The sequence below is a fragment of the Bos javanicus genome, chromosome 23, assembly GCF_032452875.1.
Source record: "Bos javanicus breed banteng chromosome 23, ARS-OSU_banteng_1.0, whole genome shotgun sequence".
Classification (NCBI taxonomy): Eukaryota; Metazoa; Chordata; class Mammalia; order Artiodactyla; family Bovidae; genus Bos; species Bos javanicus.
In genome coordinates this window covers 6459549-6478089 of record NC_083890.1, presented here as the reverse complement: position 1 = coordinate 6478089, position 18541 = coordinate 6459549, and the positions used below count along the sequence as shown (strand labels likewise).

The window sequence follows — 18541 nt, the reverse complement described above, 5'->3', positions numbered from 1 at the left end:
AAGAGCATTTATCTTCCGAATACATGACTCAGGACATATGTTTTCTTGCCAGACATGTAGTTAGATTATTTCAACTGTTACTGAGGATTATGAACCATTTTTTTCATTAATGAGAAAATAGCTTTACATTCAGGTCAAAATTAACAGTTTTCTGCAATCCTGGTCCAGGTTGTTCTCATTTTCACTCAGCAATCTGACAGAAAAATGGAATAATGACTCTGAATAGGTTGTGTGACCACCTGACCTGCTGTCATTTTGGCAGAAATATTTCAACTGGTTCCATTTACTGCTCCTGACAAGCAGGGGACTCTGTTGTATCAAAGCCTTTGAGACACCTACTGCTTCAGGCTTTCACAGATTAGATTAACAATGCTTGAAAACAGACTTGTAATCAATTTCCCCTATTTTCTCCCTAAAAATTGTGCTTATAAAATACCACACAGATAATTAGTAGACAAAAGGAGATGTCTAGCTCTTGTTTGGGCCTTGGCACAAAAGATGGAACTGGTGTTGCCACGTTAGCAAATAGACGTGAATTTCAGATAAATGACAGGTACATTTTTAGTTTCAGTATGTTGAACACACTATTTGGAACACACTAATACTAAAAAATTCTTCATTCTAAATATTTTTTGGTACATAATTATATTAAAAGCTTATTTGGTGTTTATCTAAAATTCAAATTTTTTTAAAAATTTTATTTTATTTTTAAACTTTACATAATTGTATTAGTTTTGCCAAATATCAAAATGAATCCACCACAAGTATATATGTGTTCCCCATCCTGAACCCTCCTCCCTCCTCCCTCCCCATACCATCCCTCTGGGTCGTCCCAGTGCTCTAGCCCCAAGCATCCAGTATCGTGCATCAAACCTGGACTGGCATCTTGTTTCATACATGATATTTTACATGTTTCAATGCCATTCTCCCAAATCTTCCCACCCTCTCCCTCTCCCACTGAGTCCATAAGACTGTTCTATACATCAGTGTCTCTTTTGCTGTCTCGTACACAGGGTTATTGTTACCATCTTTCTAAATTCCATATATATGCGTTAGTATACTATATTGGTGTTTTTCCTTCTGGCTTACTTCACTCTGTATAATAGGTCAAATTTAACTGTATACTGAATCGTGTTTTAGTAAGTGCAGAACTATGATTTCTGCCATCTACTGTGTTTTATATTGGGTACTACTAAAGTTAAAATGTAAATGCTTCTACTAGGAAATTTGTGAAAAAAAATTTAATTGAAATAAAGTTATCAATGTTGTGTTACTTTCTGGTATACAGAAAAGTGATCTAGTTATAGATATTATTTTCAAATTCTTTTCCAATATGATTTATTACAGGATATTGAATAAACTTCCCTGTGCTGTTCAGTAGTATTGTGGTGTTTATCCATCTTAAATATATAGTTGGCGTTTGCTAATCTCAAATTCCCAGTCCATCCCTCCCACAAGTCTGTGCTCTATGTCCGTGAGTCTGTTCCTGTTTCATATTTAGGTTCATTTGTATCATAATTTAGATTCCACATGTAAGTAATATTTTATGGTATTTGTCTTTCTCTTTCTGACTTACTTCACTTAGTATGATAATCTCTAGTTGCATCACGTTGCGGCAAATGGCATTATTCTGTTCTTTTTCACAGCAGAGTAGTATTCCATTGTATGTATGTTCTGTTTCTTCTTTGTCCATTCATCTGTTGATGGGCATTTAGGTTGGTTTCATGTCTTGGCTATAGTGCATAGCACTGCTATGAATATAGGGTTCTGTGTATCTTTTTGAATTATAATTTTGTCTGGATATATGCCCAGGAGTAGGATTGTGGATCATATGGTAATTCTATTTTTAGTTTTTTCAAGGAACCTCCATAATGTTTTCCACAGCAGCTGCACCAATTTACATTCCCACCAACAGTGCAGAAGGGTTTCTATTTCTCCACACCCTCTCCAGCATTTGTTATTTGTACTATCAATCTAGTCTTTCATGTGTGTGTGTGTGTGTGTGTGTGTGTGTGTATAACATGCATATGACAGCAGCTATGATGTCTTGAATATTTGAAAGCACTTCAGCTCTGAACTGTCATCTTCACCATTAATTTCCAGATAAGCTGCCTTGGTTCTCCTTGCCCCATATTATGGGAAATGAGTATTTGATCATGTAATCTCCGTCCCTATAGCCTCCTGCTGCCCTCCCTGCCCTGACGGATCCTCCACCATCCCTCTGGTTGTCACCCCTCCTCCTTCTGTGTTGGTTCTTAGATGTTGCCCCTCTTACTGCATTCCTTCAAATGCCACCAGCACAACACTGTTGTACGGAGTCGACTTCTACCGAAGGTTAGAAAGCTGGTGGGGATGAATCTACTCCCCAGCACAGGATGGGAAGTCTTGACATTGGGTATAGAGTATCCTGTTCTTAGAAGTTTCCTTCCATCGCACAGACCACAGGAGCCTGGCAGGCTGTAGTCCATGAGGCTGCAGAGAGTGTGACACAATTGAGAAAGTCAGCACATATTTATCTATCATCTCTACAGCTATATATATATATATATATATATATATATATAAATCTTTATCTGAGAAAAAAAAAGTTACCAACTACTAAGAGAACCAGCAGAAACTTTTTTTTTAATTTAAAAAGGTTTTTAAATTGAATGATTCTTTAAATTCTATAGTGCTTTGTAGTTATCAAAAGCTTCACAAACATGGTTTAGTATAATCTAATAACCCCCTTTCCCCTCTACTCCTATATTGCCCCTTCCCTTTTCCCACTCTCCACTGGTAACCACTGGTTTGTTCTCTGTATCTGTGAATCTGATTCTGCGTCCTTCAGACATGGTTTAGTATAATCTAATAACCCCCTTTCCTCCCTACCCCTCTATTACCCCTTCCCTTTCCTGCTGTCCACTAGTAACCATTGGTTTTTTCCCTATATCTGTGAATCTGATTCTGCTTCCTTTTTATTTCACTGGTTTGTTGTATTTGTTAGATTCTGCAGGTTACTCATATCTTACAGTATTTGCTTTGCTCTGTCTGGCTTATTTCACTTAGCATAAGGTTCTGCGAGTCTATCCACATTGCTGCAAACATCAGTATCTCATTCTTTTTTTTATGGCTGAGTAGTATGTATGCTGCATCTTTATCCATCCATCTGTTGATGATGTTTAGGTTGCTTCCATTGTAAATGATTGTACAATTATTGTAATTGTAAATTACAATTGTAAATAGCTATTGTAAATAATGCTGCTTATGAACATTGAGGTGCATGAATCTTTTCAAATTAGTTTCTGGGTTTTTTTTTTGGGGGGGGGATATATACCCAGGGGTAAAATTGCTGGGTCACATGATAGTTTTATTCTTAGTTTTTGAGAAACTGCCATACTGTTCTCCACAGTGGTGCACCTATTTACTTTTCCACGAACAGTGTATGAGGTTCCCCTTTTCTCCACACTTTTGCTAACTTTGTTATTTGTGTTCTTTTTGAGGATAACCATTCTTGTAAGTGTGTGGTGATGTCTCATTGTGCTTTTAATCTGCATTTCCCTAATGACTAGTGATGCTGAGTACTTTTTCATGTGCCTGTTGACCATCTGCATTTCCGCTTTGGAGAAATTGCTGTTCAGTTCTTTTGCCCATTTTTCAATTTGATATTGAGTTGTATGAGTTATGTGTATACGTTGTATATTAAGACCTTATTGATCACATCATTTGCAAGTATCTTCTCCCATTCAGTATGTTTTCTTTTCATTTTATTGATGGTGTTCTTTGCTGTGCAAAAGCTTTTAAGTTTAATTAGGTCCCATTTGTTTATTTTTGCTTTTATTTCCTTTGTTTTAGGAGATTGATCCAAAAAGTATTACTGTGATTTATGTCAGTATGCTCTGCCTATATTTCCCTCCAGGAGTTTTATAGTATCTTACATTTAGATCTTTAATCCATTTTGAATTTATTTTTGCATGTGGTTTGAATGAATGGTCTAATTTCATTCGTTTACATGTAGCTCTCTAGTTTCCCCAGCACCACTTTTTGAAGAATCCGTCTTTTCTCCATTGTATATTCTTGCTTCTTTTGGCAAAGATTAATTGTCCATAAATAGGTAGCTTTTATTTCTGACCTCTCTATCCTATAGATAGATACATAAATATTTGTCTGAAAAAAAATTTATGTAGATAGATAGATATACCATCTATCCAAAGAACCAAAAGAAACTCTGAAAGTACTGTGCACTTTCTCTTTTACCTGAGGCACACCATTTATTCCTGCTTGAGATTTCATCACTAGGCTTGGTGAAAGAACATTTATTTCATCTCCTTTTATGCCCTCTTTCCCCCAGTCTTCCTCACCCTGATCTCAGAGACCTTGTTTTAAATGAACTCTATTCCAACCCTAAGATTCATGACTTTGGGATTCTGCCTGAAGTGCCCTTTAAAACTTCTGCAAAGTGCTGTTTTATTTTATTTTATTGTTCAGACCTATCTCCCCACCTCCCCTGGTCTCCTCTGGCACTAATGGATCCCTCTCCGTGCTCTTGTTTATTTGCGAGTCCCTCTCGGATCTTCCTGCAAGCAATAGATCATGTGTAATTTTCCCTCCATTTGCTCATGACAGTGGCAGGAACACAGTTGGCGCTTAATAAGTATTTGTTTACTGCACTGCCGAACTGCTGCATGGAGGTATCAATAGACAGATGCAGTTTCTCTCTTCCTTTCAGCCTAACCCTAACAGTGGGATCCAGCACTGTTCAGTATCACAAAAAGATTTTGCCCTGAAAGTGAGTTGCTTTCAAGCAATCTGATTTTCGAGAGGAGCAAGAGAGGAGCAAGATCCTGGGGAGGTGCTGCCTTCATAGTCATAAGACACTTGTGGGTTTCCACTGGAGGAGATGAAAAAGGGCACCTTTAGTGCTTGTGCAGATTATACAGAGTATTTGATCACACTGACTGTTCAGTCTCAGTTGCAATCAATGAACAGAAAGCAGCGGACCCTCTAAATCGGTGTTGGGATCAAAATATTTTTCTCAAAAATTTTTAGTACATTTTGACTTCTCCATGGCAGATTTTTTTTTTTTTTGATGCCAGGTAATGCCTGGAGAATCCCATGGACAGAGGAGCCTGGCAGGCTGCAGTCCATGGGTCACAAGAGTCGGACACGACTTAGTGACTGAACCACCACCACCACCAATGACTCATTATCATTTTATTCACTCTAGTCTCACTGTCGTTTATCTTGAGGCAGAGCCAATTGCTTGTTTGCCTCTGATTTGTTTCATTTTTGGAGCTTATTGTTAGTATCTTACAGTAGTTCCATCCATAACAAAGAGCAATAATGATCTTTAAACATTAATGGAAACTTCTTATCTCCCTCTTTCTATCATATTTTTCTCAGGATAGTTTACTGTCCTGGGTTTAGTGTTCATGATTTTCATGAGCACTTTATACTAATACACCTGTAATCTATATGTAGCTAGTTTGTGTTTTATTTGAATACCACACAAATCATGTCATGGAAGTTATTTTTTTATAATTTGCTTGTTTTCAAAATAGTCTATTTTCAGGATATTGTTATGTTGATATAATTCTAGGGAATTAATTTTATTGCTTTGTACTATTTCATTGGATACATTCATCACACTTAATTATCTATTCTTAAGTTTATGGGCTTTTGGACTCTCGTTTTCCTCTAATGGAGAGCATCAATACAATATTCAGGTACGTGATTTCTTGGGCCGTGTGCAGCAGTTTCTTTAGGCTGTGCACCTATCGCTGGTCATGGCATGTACCCACGGTCTCCTGTTCTGAGACGCTACCAAACTGCTTTCTAAGGTGGCCTTACTCTGCCTTTAGCTGTGTGTGACATTACCTGTTCCTCTGCATCCTGGCAGCATCTAGTGTTGCCAATTTGGTTGGGGAGGAAATGACATTTCATTATGCGCTTCATTTGCACTTTCCTGATTAGGAGGCAGATTGCATATCTTTTCCTGTTTTGTTTTTGTCATTTCTGTTGCTCATTCTGTGAATTTTCTCCTTACATAACTTGCTAATTATTCCAGTTCTTAAAGGCTGCTCTATATGGAGCCCTTAAAATATATATATTTAACTTATAAATCCTTTTTAAAAAATTTGTGTACTGCCAGTGTCTTCTCCCCAACTCTGAATATGCAGAGCATTTCTCCCACTGGTGGGTTAATGTAGTGGTGACCTCATTGTGCAATATTTTCTGTTTGCCTCTTTCTCTCATAAGGCTCAGCTGGTGAAGAATACACCTGCAGTATGGGAGACCTGGATTCGATGCCCAGGTTGGGAAGATCCCCTGGAGAAGGGAATGGGTAACCACTCCAGTATTCTGGCCTGGAGAATTCCATGGACTATATAGTTCATGTGGTCACAAAGAGACGTGACTGAGTGACTTTCCCTTTCTCATAAGGCTGTGAATTCAAGTGAGAGCAAAAGTAGACCTTTTCATTTTTATTTCCTTCGTCCCTGGCACATAGATGATACCTAGAAAAATTGCTTGAGTTGACTCGAGAGTGTCAATTTAATATGGATGTTATTGTAAATTTGAGGCTGTACTTAAGGCTTTCAATTTGAGGAGTTTCTGTCAGCCTTAGTTATTTGATATATACACATAATGTACATATGAACATATTCGTATATACATACATACCAGGGATGCCCTGCAGGCTCAGTGGTAAAGAATTTGCCTGCAATACAGGAGGTGTGGATTTGATCCCTGGGTCAGGAAGATCCCCTGGAGAAGGAAATTTCAACCCACTCCAATATTCTTGTCTGGGAAATCCCATGGAGAGAGGAGCCTGGCGGGCTATAGTCCCTGGGGTCATAAAAGAGAAGGACGTGGCTTAGTGACTAAACAACACGTTTGCAACCAAAACAGATTAGGCCCTTTTCATAACCTTTAAAATAGAGCTTCCCTCCATTTCCAGGCAAAGAATTTTTCTTAGAACGACACTAAGGTTGAAATAGGTTAATATATTCAGATGTGATTTGAATAACAGATGCATCTCTATTTCTGGTCCAGAGTTGTTGGGGAGGCAGGAGAAAGGGGGGGCGTGATTGTACAGTGCTTTGTCATCTTCACAGCTCATCAGTATCAGCAGCTGACACCGGCGAGTGTTTGCCAATTAGGGTCTGTCGGCTAACCCTAACCTTGTTGTTACAACCATTGCTCTCTCGACCTCTGCCAGCTTGACACATGGCACCAGGCTCCGTGGGCAGCTGGTACTTTGGACTGGAATGTTCTGTGAGTTCTCTGGCATTACTAGTGAAATTCCTTATTATTGTTACTGTGTCATGATTTTGACATTGACAATGCTGTCTCCTGTCTTCGTGTTTCTTCTTTCATATCATGGTAGTATGTTGTAGTTGATGTGACTGTTTATAATGTAGCAGGTGACAGATGTTCAAGTTACTGTGGACTGATGCATGCTCGACTTAGAATTACTCCAGGAAAAGTTGATTTTACTGTAACTTTATGTAACAAAAAATCATTTGAGTAAATTGTGGATTGGAGGGAGCATCATGAATTTAATAAGGAATTAATTTTTGTTTACGATGTAACTAAACTCTGAAGTGTTTTGAAACATACTGAAATACATTTGAAATGTATTGAAATGTATTTCAAAATGCAATTCTAACTCCTTAACATATTCTTAGCTATGCATTAGGAGAGCAAAAATCAAAAGCCACAGTTCTCACTTCCCTACCTTGGCTGTTCTTTGAACTTCACTGCTATTTCTCTTTCTCTTTCTCTCCCTCTTTCCCTATCCCACCCTTCTCTCTCTCCTAACCTGGCATTCAAGCATTCCTAGACTCTTCAGTTGACACTTTGCACTCCACTTATGAAGTTTCATTCTGTGTTTTTCTCTCCAATAGTGTCCTTTGAAACTGAGACTTATCCATAGTAGTAGCTGGAGATAACAGCATAGTTTATGGTGATGTATATAATTACACTGGGCATTGGGTATATCAGGCCTGGGAGGATGGCATACTGAATGGGTACTGAATGTTCCGGCAGCTTCTATTTGTGAGGCATTGCTCATGCAGTCAGGGTCACATTACCTAGGTGCCAGTGAAATGGGACAGAGAGAAAAGGATTTATCTAATCCACCATGAATGCATTCCAGAGTGATTTGATTGTTTTTCTATGCCTTCTAGCAGGTGGATATGTGTACAGGTGAAATAGCTAGGGACCTTTTTTATTTTGGTTAATAAGGATAGAGGTGGTCTTTGTCTTGCAATTTCAGGCATTTTTATTCTTCTAGAATGTGTCAAATTGGGAAGATTAGTGTGTTTTCATTGCCTTTTAAGCTTGTTCCCCCAGGGTAGCACAGCTGTAACTGTTCCCAATATATCCTTGTTATTGTAAAGGCCTTTTTATCTCAGAGGCAAGGGAGCGGTTGAATACTAAGTTTTTATTCCAGAAATTCAGCTATTGTGAACTTCTATAAAATTTTGTCTTGACTTCATTTATTTTCTGTCTGGAAGTTACATATGTCACGACTTGAAGGTTCTTTGAGATGATGTCAAGTTACTATAGAAATGTGTTCAGATTCTGCAACAAGTGCATACTTCTTGGAAGATCTAATAACATGGATAGGTCTGATTTCAAATCCATTGCGCTTAGCCTGTAGATGGCTTTTCTCCAGGAACTGCACCTGTGGGAGACTTTTCACCTTCAGTAAATCCCAGTCTCCAGATGGGAGCTCCTTCAGTGGGTAACCAACCGAAGGACAAGACGGGGCTCACTGAGAGTGCATCTCCAGCCTACTCCTTTCTCTTGAGTCAGTCTGTTCATTTCCAACTGGTCATGTCGCAAGTTACATCTCTGAGAGGCATCTCTCTGAGAAGCATTGTAGGATATTGGTTAAGATCACACTGCCATGGCATCAGAAAGATCTGGATTTGAGTTCCAGGTTTACCATTTACTTGGTGTATGGCCATGTGAGATGTTATTTAACCATTTTTGAAAATTATTAAGACTTTATTTTTTAGAGCAATTTAAGGCTCACAGTAAAATTGAGGGGCAGGTACAGAGATTACCACATACCCTCTGCCTTCACACATCCATAACCTTTCCTATTTTTAACATCTCCCACCAGAGTGATATGTTCATTGTAATACATGAACCTATATAGACACATAATCACCCAAAGTTGATAGTTTCGTGGTCATACACTCATACACAGTGTTCCCTTATTATTCTTTTAATGTCCATAGCATCTGTAGTGATGTCACTTTAAAGCGTCTCCCAGATCAAGAAATGGAACCTTCATCTCAGAAGCCCTCCATCCTCCCTTCCTTTGAAGAAATCATTGTGTACAGAGCTGCCCACCAGTGTTCATCCTGCCTACCAGTGTTCATCCTCCTGTAAGCATCTATTCACATTTACTTTCTTATCCAGGTCCAAAACTTTGGAGCAACCATTGACTCCTCTCTTTTTTTCTCATACCCCACATTCAGTCCATCAGCCTCATCATTGATCTGAAAATAGAGTCTCTCCAGTTCTCACTTCTTCCACAGCTATTGCCTTGGTCCCAAACCCATACTTCCTTGTCTGAGCAAAATTAGTGCCTCCAACCTGCCCTCTTTGCTGCCCCTTGTTCCCCTAAAGTGTATTGTCTTCTATTCTTAACTGTAAATTTTATTCTTATGCAAAGTTTCAGATTCCCCTACACCTGTTCTTTCCCAGGACATCTTGTCATAACAAATCAGTTTAAATAAGCCAGTATGATTAGCATCTATTGCCAAATAACTCTCTGTGCATTTGAAATAAGAAAGTAGTGACAGTTCAATTGTATTTTTGCTTCAGGCTAACAAAGGATTCATTATAGCATGTTGATAGCTGATATTTCTGATTTTTAAAAACTGAGGTATGCATAATTAAAACTAAAAATGTTTAATAGATATATTCTTTTCAAACTTTTTACTTTTTTATTTTAAAAATGTCAAAGCTGCAGAAAAACTCGAAGAAATGTACAATGAACATCAAATAATGTTCACCTAGATTCACCAATTATTTAACATTTTGCCATATTTGCTTTATATCTCTATCTTCACCATCATCATCATCTATCATCATTTTTGTTGAACCAATTCAGGGTAAGATGTTGACATCACAATATTTAATCCCGAAATACTTCAGCATGAATCTTCTAATTACAAGAAAATTTTCTTCCTATAACTCATTACAGTTATAAAATTTAGGAAATTTAGCATAGATATAGTATTGTTTTTGAACATATGTTTTATATTAATTTCCACAGCTTATACCTTCATCCCAAACTCATTCTTTCTTGCTTGGATTAATGCAAAATTAGTGAACTACTCTTTATAGCAATCTTCTTTATAGCATCATCTCTTTTCAATTCAGAATGTAACCCAGAGTCATGTGTTCTATTTAGATGTATGTCTTTTTGGTTTTCTTTATATAGGACATTTTCTCAACTTTTGTCTTTTCTGACATTGACAGTTTGAAGACTGCAGCGTATTCGTTTGGTAGTCCTTTAATTTGGGTGTTTTTGTTTGTTCCCTCATGATGAGATTCAGATTATTATTTTCATCTAGAATGAAATACAAGAAATGTATTCCTGTTATTATCACATAAGAAAGCACATGATTTCAGTTTGCTACTTTTTTGTTGACATTCATGTTGATTACTTGTATAAGTTGATGTCTACCATATTCATCTCCTGTAAAATATTTCCTCTCTCCTTGCAATTAATTAGCAATCTATGAGGAGGCATTGAGACTGAATGTGCTGTTCTCAGCCTTCTATCTGATGGCTTTGGCATTTATTAGGATTCATTTTTTTCTAACTCTGATATTATTTCTACTTTTAGTTGGTACTCTCATGCTAGGAAGAACTTTCTCCCCCTACCCATGTACTTATGTTTTAGGTGGAATTTTTAGTATTGTTCCCAACCAGGGTTCTTGGCCTCCTTGATCAATGGAAACTGACTAGAGGCCAGACAAGAAATTTAAGCAAGGCTTTATTGGAGCCCCCGCTGCAGCAGAGGGGAGCAAAAACAAGTAACAGATTCCCTTGCTGGCTCACTCACCAAAGGGGGTGAGCTGGTTCTTTATGTGGGGTGAGGGTAGTGGTGAGTCCAGGGGTTGGGCAGGAGGGGTGGCTTAGCTGATTTGCTCACCGCTTTGGTGGTGGTGTATGCAGGGGGCATGTGCAGTACCCTGCTTTTGCTCCCAGTTCTTCAAAAGTGGCAACTAATTTTTTTTTTTTGTCTTCTGTATCTTGTCCATAATTTTGGAGAAGGCAATGGCACCCCACTCCAGTACTCTTGCCTGGAAAATCCCATGGACAGAGGAGCCTAGTAGGCTGCAGTCCATGGGGTCACTAAGAGTTGGACACGACTGAGCGACTTCACTTTCACTTTTCAATTTTCATGCATTGGAGAAGGAAATGGCAACCCACTCCAGTGTTCTTGCCTGGAGAATCCCAGGGAAGGGGGAGCCTGGTGGGCTGCAGTCTATGGGGTCTCATAGAGTTGGACACCACTGAAGCAACTTAGCAGCAGTCCATAATTTGCCCCAACTGTGCATGCACACAGCTATTTTTAGTCCCTTGTAGTTTCTTTGTATTTTGTTGCTGGAGGAGATGTTTGTCCGGGTCCAAGCATTGCAGCACTGCAGTAGAGGGTTCCAGGTCGCAGCCTGTCTCAGTATCATCTTGTAGTTTTCTTGACTCAACTTTGGATTTGGTTATTTCTCCAACCCTGGTCCTTTTTAAGGGGATATGGCAGGAATCAAGATTTAGGTGCCATATGTGTTTATTGTTTCTGGGGTATCACTGCCTCTAAGTCCTTTCAGCAGAAACAACTAGGAAAAGCAAATATTTTTCTAGTCATCTCTACCATCCACTGAATTGGGGTTATTTCTGATCTTCCCCCTTCACATTTATATCTTTTTTCTCCCACAGTGAAGGATCTACAGCTTCACATAACAATATACATTAGTCTTAAAATATAATATTGAGGAAAACAAGTCAGACTTAAAAGAGTTCATGCCATATGAGTCCGTTTACATAGAGCTAAGAAAACCCGTTGATACCTGTGGGGAAATTACCAAGATGGCGTCAGTCCGGCTCTCTCGCCCCACGCTCTCATGGCCTCTCACGGCATGCTCTGTAAACAGTGACTTTGCATGAGGTATTCTCTTGGCCACGGGCTGCTTTTTGTCCTGTAAGTGTATATAAGCTTCACCTGGAAAAGCCCTGAAGAGTTGTGTGTAGTTATGTTGTACTGAACTGTGCTGTACCAGCCAGGAGGAAATAAATGCATCTGCAGTCCCTACGCAGATGGAACTCCTCGCATTTTCTTCCGGCCGCTTAGTTCTCACCTTACCTACCGTGCGTTCAGCGAACAGTGCGCACAGTGAGATACAGAGAAACGATTGGTGCTGTGAGCAGAATCGACAATAGAATACCCCAATAGAAAGCCAAAAGTTTAAAGACAGACTCACACCCCTCTCCCCCCTCCCCTGCCCCCGCCACAGTTGACCTTGTTCTGTGCTCTTAGCAGGTAGGGTAGCGATTACCCTTGCTCGGCCATAACTAGATTGATAGCGATAGGAAGGGAGAATGAGGATGTCTTCTGTGCTGGAGAAGTTCTGTTTCTTGATCTGGGACATGATTCTAAGGGTATATTCGATTCTGTAAGATCTTTGACTTGTATACTAATGTGTTATGCCTTTTTTTGGCATATGTACTAAACTCAAAAGTTAGATTAATTTGTTTTGTTGTCCATTGTGTTATGTTGTCAATTCTATATCTGTGTTAATTTGTTTCTCTTTATAGTCACTGGTGCGATTCCTCCCCATTGTTGTTGATTTAATTTTACCTTTTTGAATATTTTAAAGATTAGCGTGATTTCAGTGGTCAAAGCTATACAAAAAAGTGTCCTTGGAGAAAGAGGCTTATTCCAGTGTCCCTCTGCTGTTCTCCTCCCCTCCCCATTGCAAGTAATCAATTTATTTATCTCTGTATTGTCATGTCCTATTATTTATTCCTAATACAGCCAGAATGACCCTTTCACAGGATAAGGAGATCATGTTACTTCTTTGCTCCAAATATTCCAAGAGTTTCCCTTCTCATTCAGAATGAAAACTCAAGTCCTCACAGTGGTGGACAGGTCTTCACATCTGACCTGGGTTCCTCAAGCCTCTCCTGGCCGCATCTCCAGGGACTCTTCCCCAGGATCACTGGTCCTCAGCCACCCCAGGCTCTGTTTCTCAGTCAGATCTCCTCCCACCTCCGGTTCTTGGCTTTTGCCATCCTCTCTTCCTGAGGTGTTTCCTCTAGAGATCAGCATGACTCATTTCCTTACTTCCTTCAAGTTCCTTTTTAAAAGTCACCTCAAGGAAGTCTTCCTGTTCACTTTATTTAAAATGTACCATACTCCCATCTCCACTTCCTGGTACTCTGTATCCAGCTGCCACTGTTATCTTTTCCTCAGCACCACTGCTGCTGCTGCTGCTGCTAAGTCGCTTCAGTCGTGTCCAACTCTGTGTGACCCTACAGACAGCAGCCCACCAGCCTCCCCCGTCCCTGGGATTCTCCAGGCAAGAACACTGGAGTGGGTTGCCATTTCCTTCTCCATCCTCAGCACTATTGCACTCTAATATATAGCTTTTTTCTTTTGTTGTCTCTCTCTCCTCCAGAATAGAGGCTCCAAGAGGGCAGGGAATTTTGTATGTTTAGGTCACTGCTGTCTCCAGAACCGAATGATACACCGCTCACGCTCAGATCAACATTTATTTTAAAAAAGCAAATGAATGAACACTGTTGAGGAGATAACAGTGGGAATGGCCTTGGAAATTCCATATGAATATGGTACCAGAGCCAAAATAACATAGTGTAGAAGCAACTCTTCTGTAGCTCTAAGGGTGGAGGGTCAGGGGTGGGGCGGATATTACAAAATCTGCCTTAGAGACATAAACCTCTCAGGATGTTAGAAGGTTCAGGTTGCTCGCAATAAGCTTCGGGGTTTAGATTGTTTATCAATTAAGAAGAATGAACTGAGTGACTCAGTTGAGGTAGATATTTCATGGAGGGAAAGTGTTTTAAGAAACGGAAGGGAAAAGAAAGAAAGGAAAAAGGGAAATCAAGGAGAAAAAGTATGGACAAAAGAGAAATGAATGCGGTTGTAAGGGAGGGACTTCCCTGTGGTTCAGTCGATAAGACCTTGCCTTCCAGTGCAGAGGTTGCAGGTTCGATCCCTGTTCAGGGAACTAGGATCCCACATGCCTCACTGACAAAAAAAATCAAAACATGAAACAGAAACAAATTTGAAACTAATTCAATAAAGAGTTCGAAAAATGGTCGGCATAAAAAAGTCTTTAGGGTAAAAAAAAAAAAAATGAGCCAAGGAATTTCAGGTAAGAGCATCCTTGGAAGCTGTTGGTGGCTTCTCCTGGGCCCTCCGGCTTCTGCACTGGAGGGCCCATGCTCTTAGATCTGTGTGGCAGTGAAAGAGAGAGAGAGCAAGTCTCAACCCACGTGGGCGCGTTTGTCGGGAGAACATTACTCTGGTTGAATGGAGGAAAGCAGGTTTAGCCTGGATGATGCTGTCATTTACTGGACTGATCAAGAAAACTGTAAATAGCAGAGAGATATTCAGATGCTTATGAAGGAAACTCCTTTTCTGGTTTTTTCTACCTGCCCTTGAGATCCTTACCCTTTGCCAGAAGGCCCATCTGCCAGTCTTTCGGAAGAGCCTGAAGCCCTGCTTGGGGAGTGTGCCCAACGGGAAAACATCTGGGGAGGCTGAGTTTAGTGTTGAGCTCAACTTCTTCAGCTGAGCAGCTGCCTTTGGGAGCCTTAAGAAAGGACCCTAGGGTTATTTTCACCTTGAGCTCTTGCTCTAAAGAAGAAATGTGTGTCTTCTTATGCTAATGTGTTTTCCAAATGTTGCACATTTAGTTGAAACCAGGTGGTTTTAGAATTAAGGTAAAAGAGTTTGTCTTTTCTGAAGAAAATCCAGGAAAAGAGAAACTTCTGTGAGGTCTCTGAGGCGCCTAGCTCCCTGAAAGTGTCAAAGGTCCGAGGCTGGAGCTTTAGGAGAGAAAAAGGTGTGTGTGAATAACCTAACTGGAGACATGAGGGACTGGCAAGGCGCTTGAGTGTAGGGCTGGCAAAGTATAGGTTTGTTTTACCCTTCATTGCTTCCCTGGGGTTCTGTGGCAGATGAGACAGTCTCCAAGCCAGAGCTGGAAAAGGCCAGAGAGCATGACCAGCCATAAAAACTGGGTCATGGCTTCACTTTGTACATGAAGATAAATGCCACTCATCCATGTCCACCTTCTCTCTAGGCTGTTCTTTAAATGTTAAGGGCATCAAAGAATGTCTCCTAAAGCACATTGTCCCTTGGATTTTAGGGCAAACTAGCTTCTTAGCTTTGGTGGGTATTGTTTGCCACTCCTTATGATGTTCCAAAACCAGCGCCTCATAAAAGTCAGCTGTGCGTGGCGCTTGAGTAGCCTGCGTTACATGTATCGCAGTGGTCTCAGAGTGGGTGCCACGTCTCGGTTGTTGTGCCAACGCAACCTGTTAGTGATCTCATTAGCGAGGCAGCTGGAAGAAGGGTCTTGGTCTCTGTCCTCTTTGAAGAAAGAATTCAGCAGAGAGCCCAAAGTTTGAAACAGATCAAGCATTTATTAGAAGCAAAGTGCAATGTGTGTGGAAGAGTACATGAACTCAGAGTGAGTTGTGCCCAATAGTTAGGGGCCGCTTAGATCATTTTCACGGGGGCGGTCTTCTGGGTCATCTCTGGCAGTTTGTCTTGCTTGTGGCCGTGTTTAACCCAACTCAGGGCCCTTCCTGGTAGTCATGTGCATCTCTCAGCCAAGACGGATTTCAGTTGGAAGGTTTCTGGGGGTTGGCAGAACATGTTGTGTGCTGGCAGCTCCTTCCTCCCTTACACCCTCCCTACATGGAGTACCTTCTCTGCACATGTGTCAGGCTGGGAAATCCCCTTGACCGCAAGCGTGAGGAAATTGTGGTCACTTTGCCTTCCACCCAGTCCGTGCCCTGTGCTTCTGCTGGTATCTTATCTTGAAGTGTTAGCTGGAGACTGGTTGCAGCTGTTCAGCCTGGGGTCCATTGGTCTCCTCCGTTATTAGGGCTTCGTGGGGGTTATTAATCTGTATTAATTTTTATTTTCACCATTTTGATTTCCATTTAGGTGCAATTTTTACATTATATGTTTGTGCAGGTGTACACACACAAGATAATTAATAAATAAACAAACAAATATTCATATAGTGAAAGCATGCACATGGATTATTTTATTATTTATTCCTGGTGCATACTCCAGGAATCTTGGAGACTGCTATATGGAGATCATATGTGCTCTGACACCCCCACCTCAACCTAAACAATCCTATGTGCTAACCCCTAAGAAGACTTAGTGTATTAAACCTTTAAGTGTGTCTTATATATGCAACATGATAGAGAATGCTGACCCACTAGAAGGGAGTTTCTTCATCTCTTTTAGTGAATATGCTCATTCTTATGCTATGAATGATAACTAAATATACTTTCTTAAAACTTTTTTAAAATTAAATTTTTCCTCCCAATTAAAACATTTTTTGAAGATAATGCAAATAATTTGAATACTTCTAGTGGAACATAAAAAAAGAAAGAAAGAAAATAAAGCATTTAGACAAAATTCTGAAGGTTTTTTTAAAAAAAATTATTTCCATAACTAAAAATACATTCAAAAGTACAACAAAAGCATCTTTCTTTTCAAAGACACTTGGTTTTCTCTGAGTTTTAGTTAAATTAGTAATTAAAAAATTGACTCACAATTTAGAAGACGTATATGAACTTTCAGAGATTCTCTACACTTGTAGCCATGCTGAGTTACATTACTTTGATGATAAAAAGAAGTCCTTTCACAATAATATTTCAATAAGGCTGAAATACCTACTTTCCATGATATAAATACAATTAGGAATTACCTTACCTGGGCTGGAATTGTAGGCTGCTTGGCATTTTATATTACCTGAATAAGCTTGTATTCCAAAGCCACAAGATAATTTTCTTTCCAGGATTCAAAACTGTACTTCTCTTAATAGAGTGGAGAATGTGATTGAAATGCATTTTGGTTCTGAAGAATGACAGGTGCGCTGAATGGTTTAGGATGTTTCTGTTTCTCACGGGTAGAATGCTAATAAAACAGCTCAAAGTCCAAGACTGTCCCTCCACAGAATTTTCATACCTGAACATTTGAGTCTTTCCGAAACCAGAATCAGAATCCCCTTGAAACATCATCTCAAAAAGCCAAAATAAAATGTTACGTCCCATTACACCAAATATCCTTGAAGAATTTACTAAACCCTGAATTAAACCCAAATACTGAGTTTATTTTTAAACTAAAATCTATATTGTACAAGCATATTTAAAAAATATTTTGTTTGAACAGCTGCCAAACTTGCATATTTAAAAAACTATGGGATGGTAACCAAATGAGGCCATTAACATATCTTCTGAATGAAACTGACCTTGATCCAGTGCCTTGGTGGTAAGTCCCTGGATCGAACCTCCTTACCTGCCCACACCTCTGCAACCAATTTCCCATGAATCCTTATGGATAGTACCTCCCCACCTCTTAAATAACCTTGTCTCTAATTTGGAAGCATCATTTTTAGAGAGATGAGAGTGCTTTTGTTACCTGATTCTTGGTTTCTATTTCTTTTGCTGTTGCACATTAAAAGTGGCAAGAAACATAAGCAGAGGGTCTCAGACTTCACCTCCCCATCATGAGTGAGATCTGATCCTTAAGGGATTTACATTTTCTTCTCAACTGTTCATCAGTGATAAAGTTCTGCCCGTGTCTTGTCTGGCAGAAAAGTCTCAGATGGCTGTATAAAGTGCACCCACAAGCTTATAAGGACATCTTGAGATATAGACATTCATGTATAAGAATTACGTTGAAGATGCCTCTTCTCTGTTAGAATCAATTAGGCTTTCAGACTACTCTAACCCCTCCTGGGAAGACACTCCCACTCTGTCATCAGTTGGCATGTCTGACAATCTTATTCTAAGTTTTTTACTGTGGTTGGTTTTAATTTTCACCTTCTATCCAAAGCAACTTTCTTTGACCATTACAATCTCCATCCTTCTGACTCCAAGGCAGTCTTTTTAACCCTCTCACTCTGAACGATTGGTTGATGTGACCAGTTGTGTGCAGGGCATTCCATCTGTGTTAAGTACTATGTCTGTGTGTGTGTGTGTGTGTGTGGTGGTGGTGGTGGAGAAGTTCTCTCTCTCTCATGCATACACACACACACACACACACACACACACACACACAGAAGATAGGACTGCAGATTTGGTATGGATGGCTTTAAAATTCTCCAGCAATCCTGAGGCGGCAAGTAGGAGAGTCATGAAGGGATCTGCAGCTTTGCTAAACATGAATTTGAATCCCATCTACTTGAGGTTAAGGTAGGGAAGCAAGTCACTTAGCGAATATTTAAGCCAACTGTTTCACCAAAATAGGGCTTCCCAAGTG

General features: G+C 39.8%; 1 protein-coding gene across 10 annotated transcripts in view; it reads left to right on the top strand.

Moving 5' to 3' along the window:
- MLIP (muscular LMNA interacting protein) overlaps positions 1–18541 on the top strand; it is a 295821-nt gene that overhangs the window by 96743 nt on the left and 180537 nt on the right. Inside the window, exon 1 of one of the 10 annotated variants that reach the window (XM_061397827.1) lies at positions 7176–7254. The exons of 8 other annotated variants lie outside the window; for them this stretch is intronic. In XM_061397827.1, coding sequence (XP_061253811.1) covers positions 7207–7254 — 48 coding nt within the window. In that variant the 5' untranslated portion in view covers positions 7176–7206. Of the gene's footprint in view, positions 1–7175; positions 7255–18541 lie in introns of those variants that run through there. One more of the 10 variants, XM_061397822.1, reaches the window with a different exon arrangement.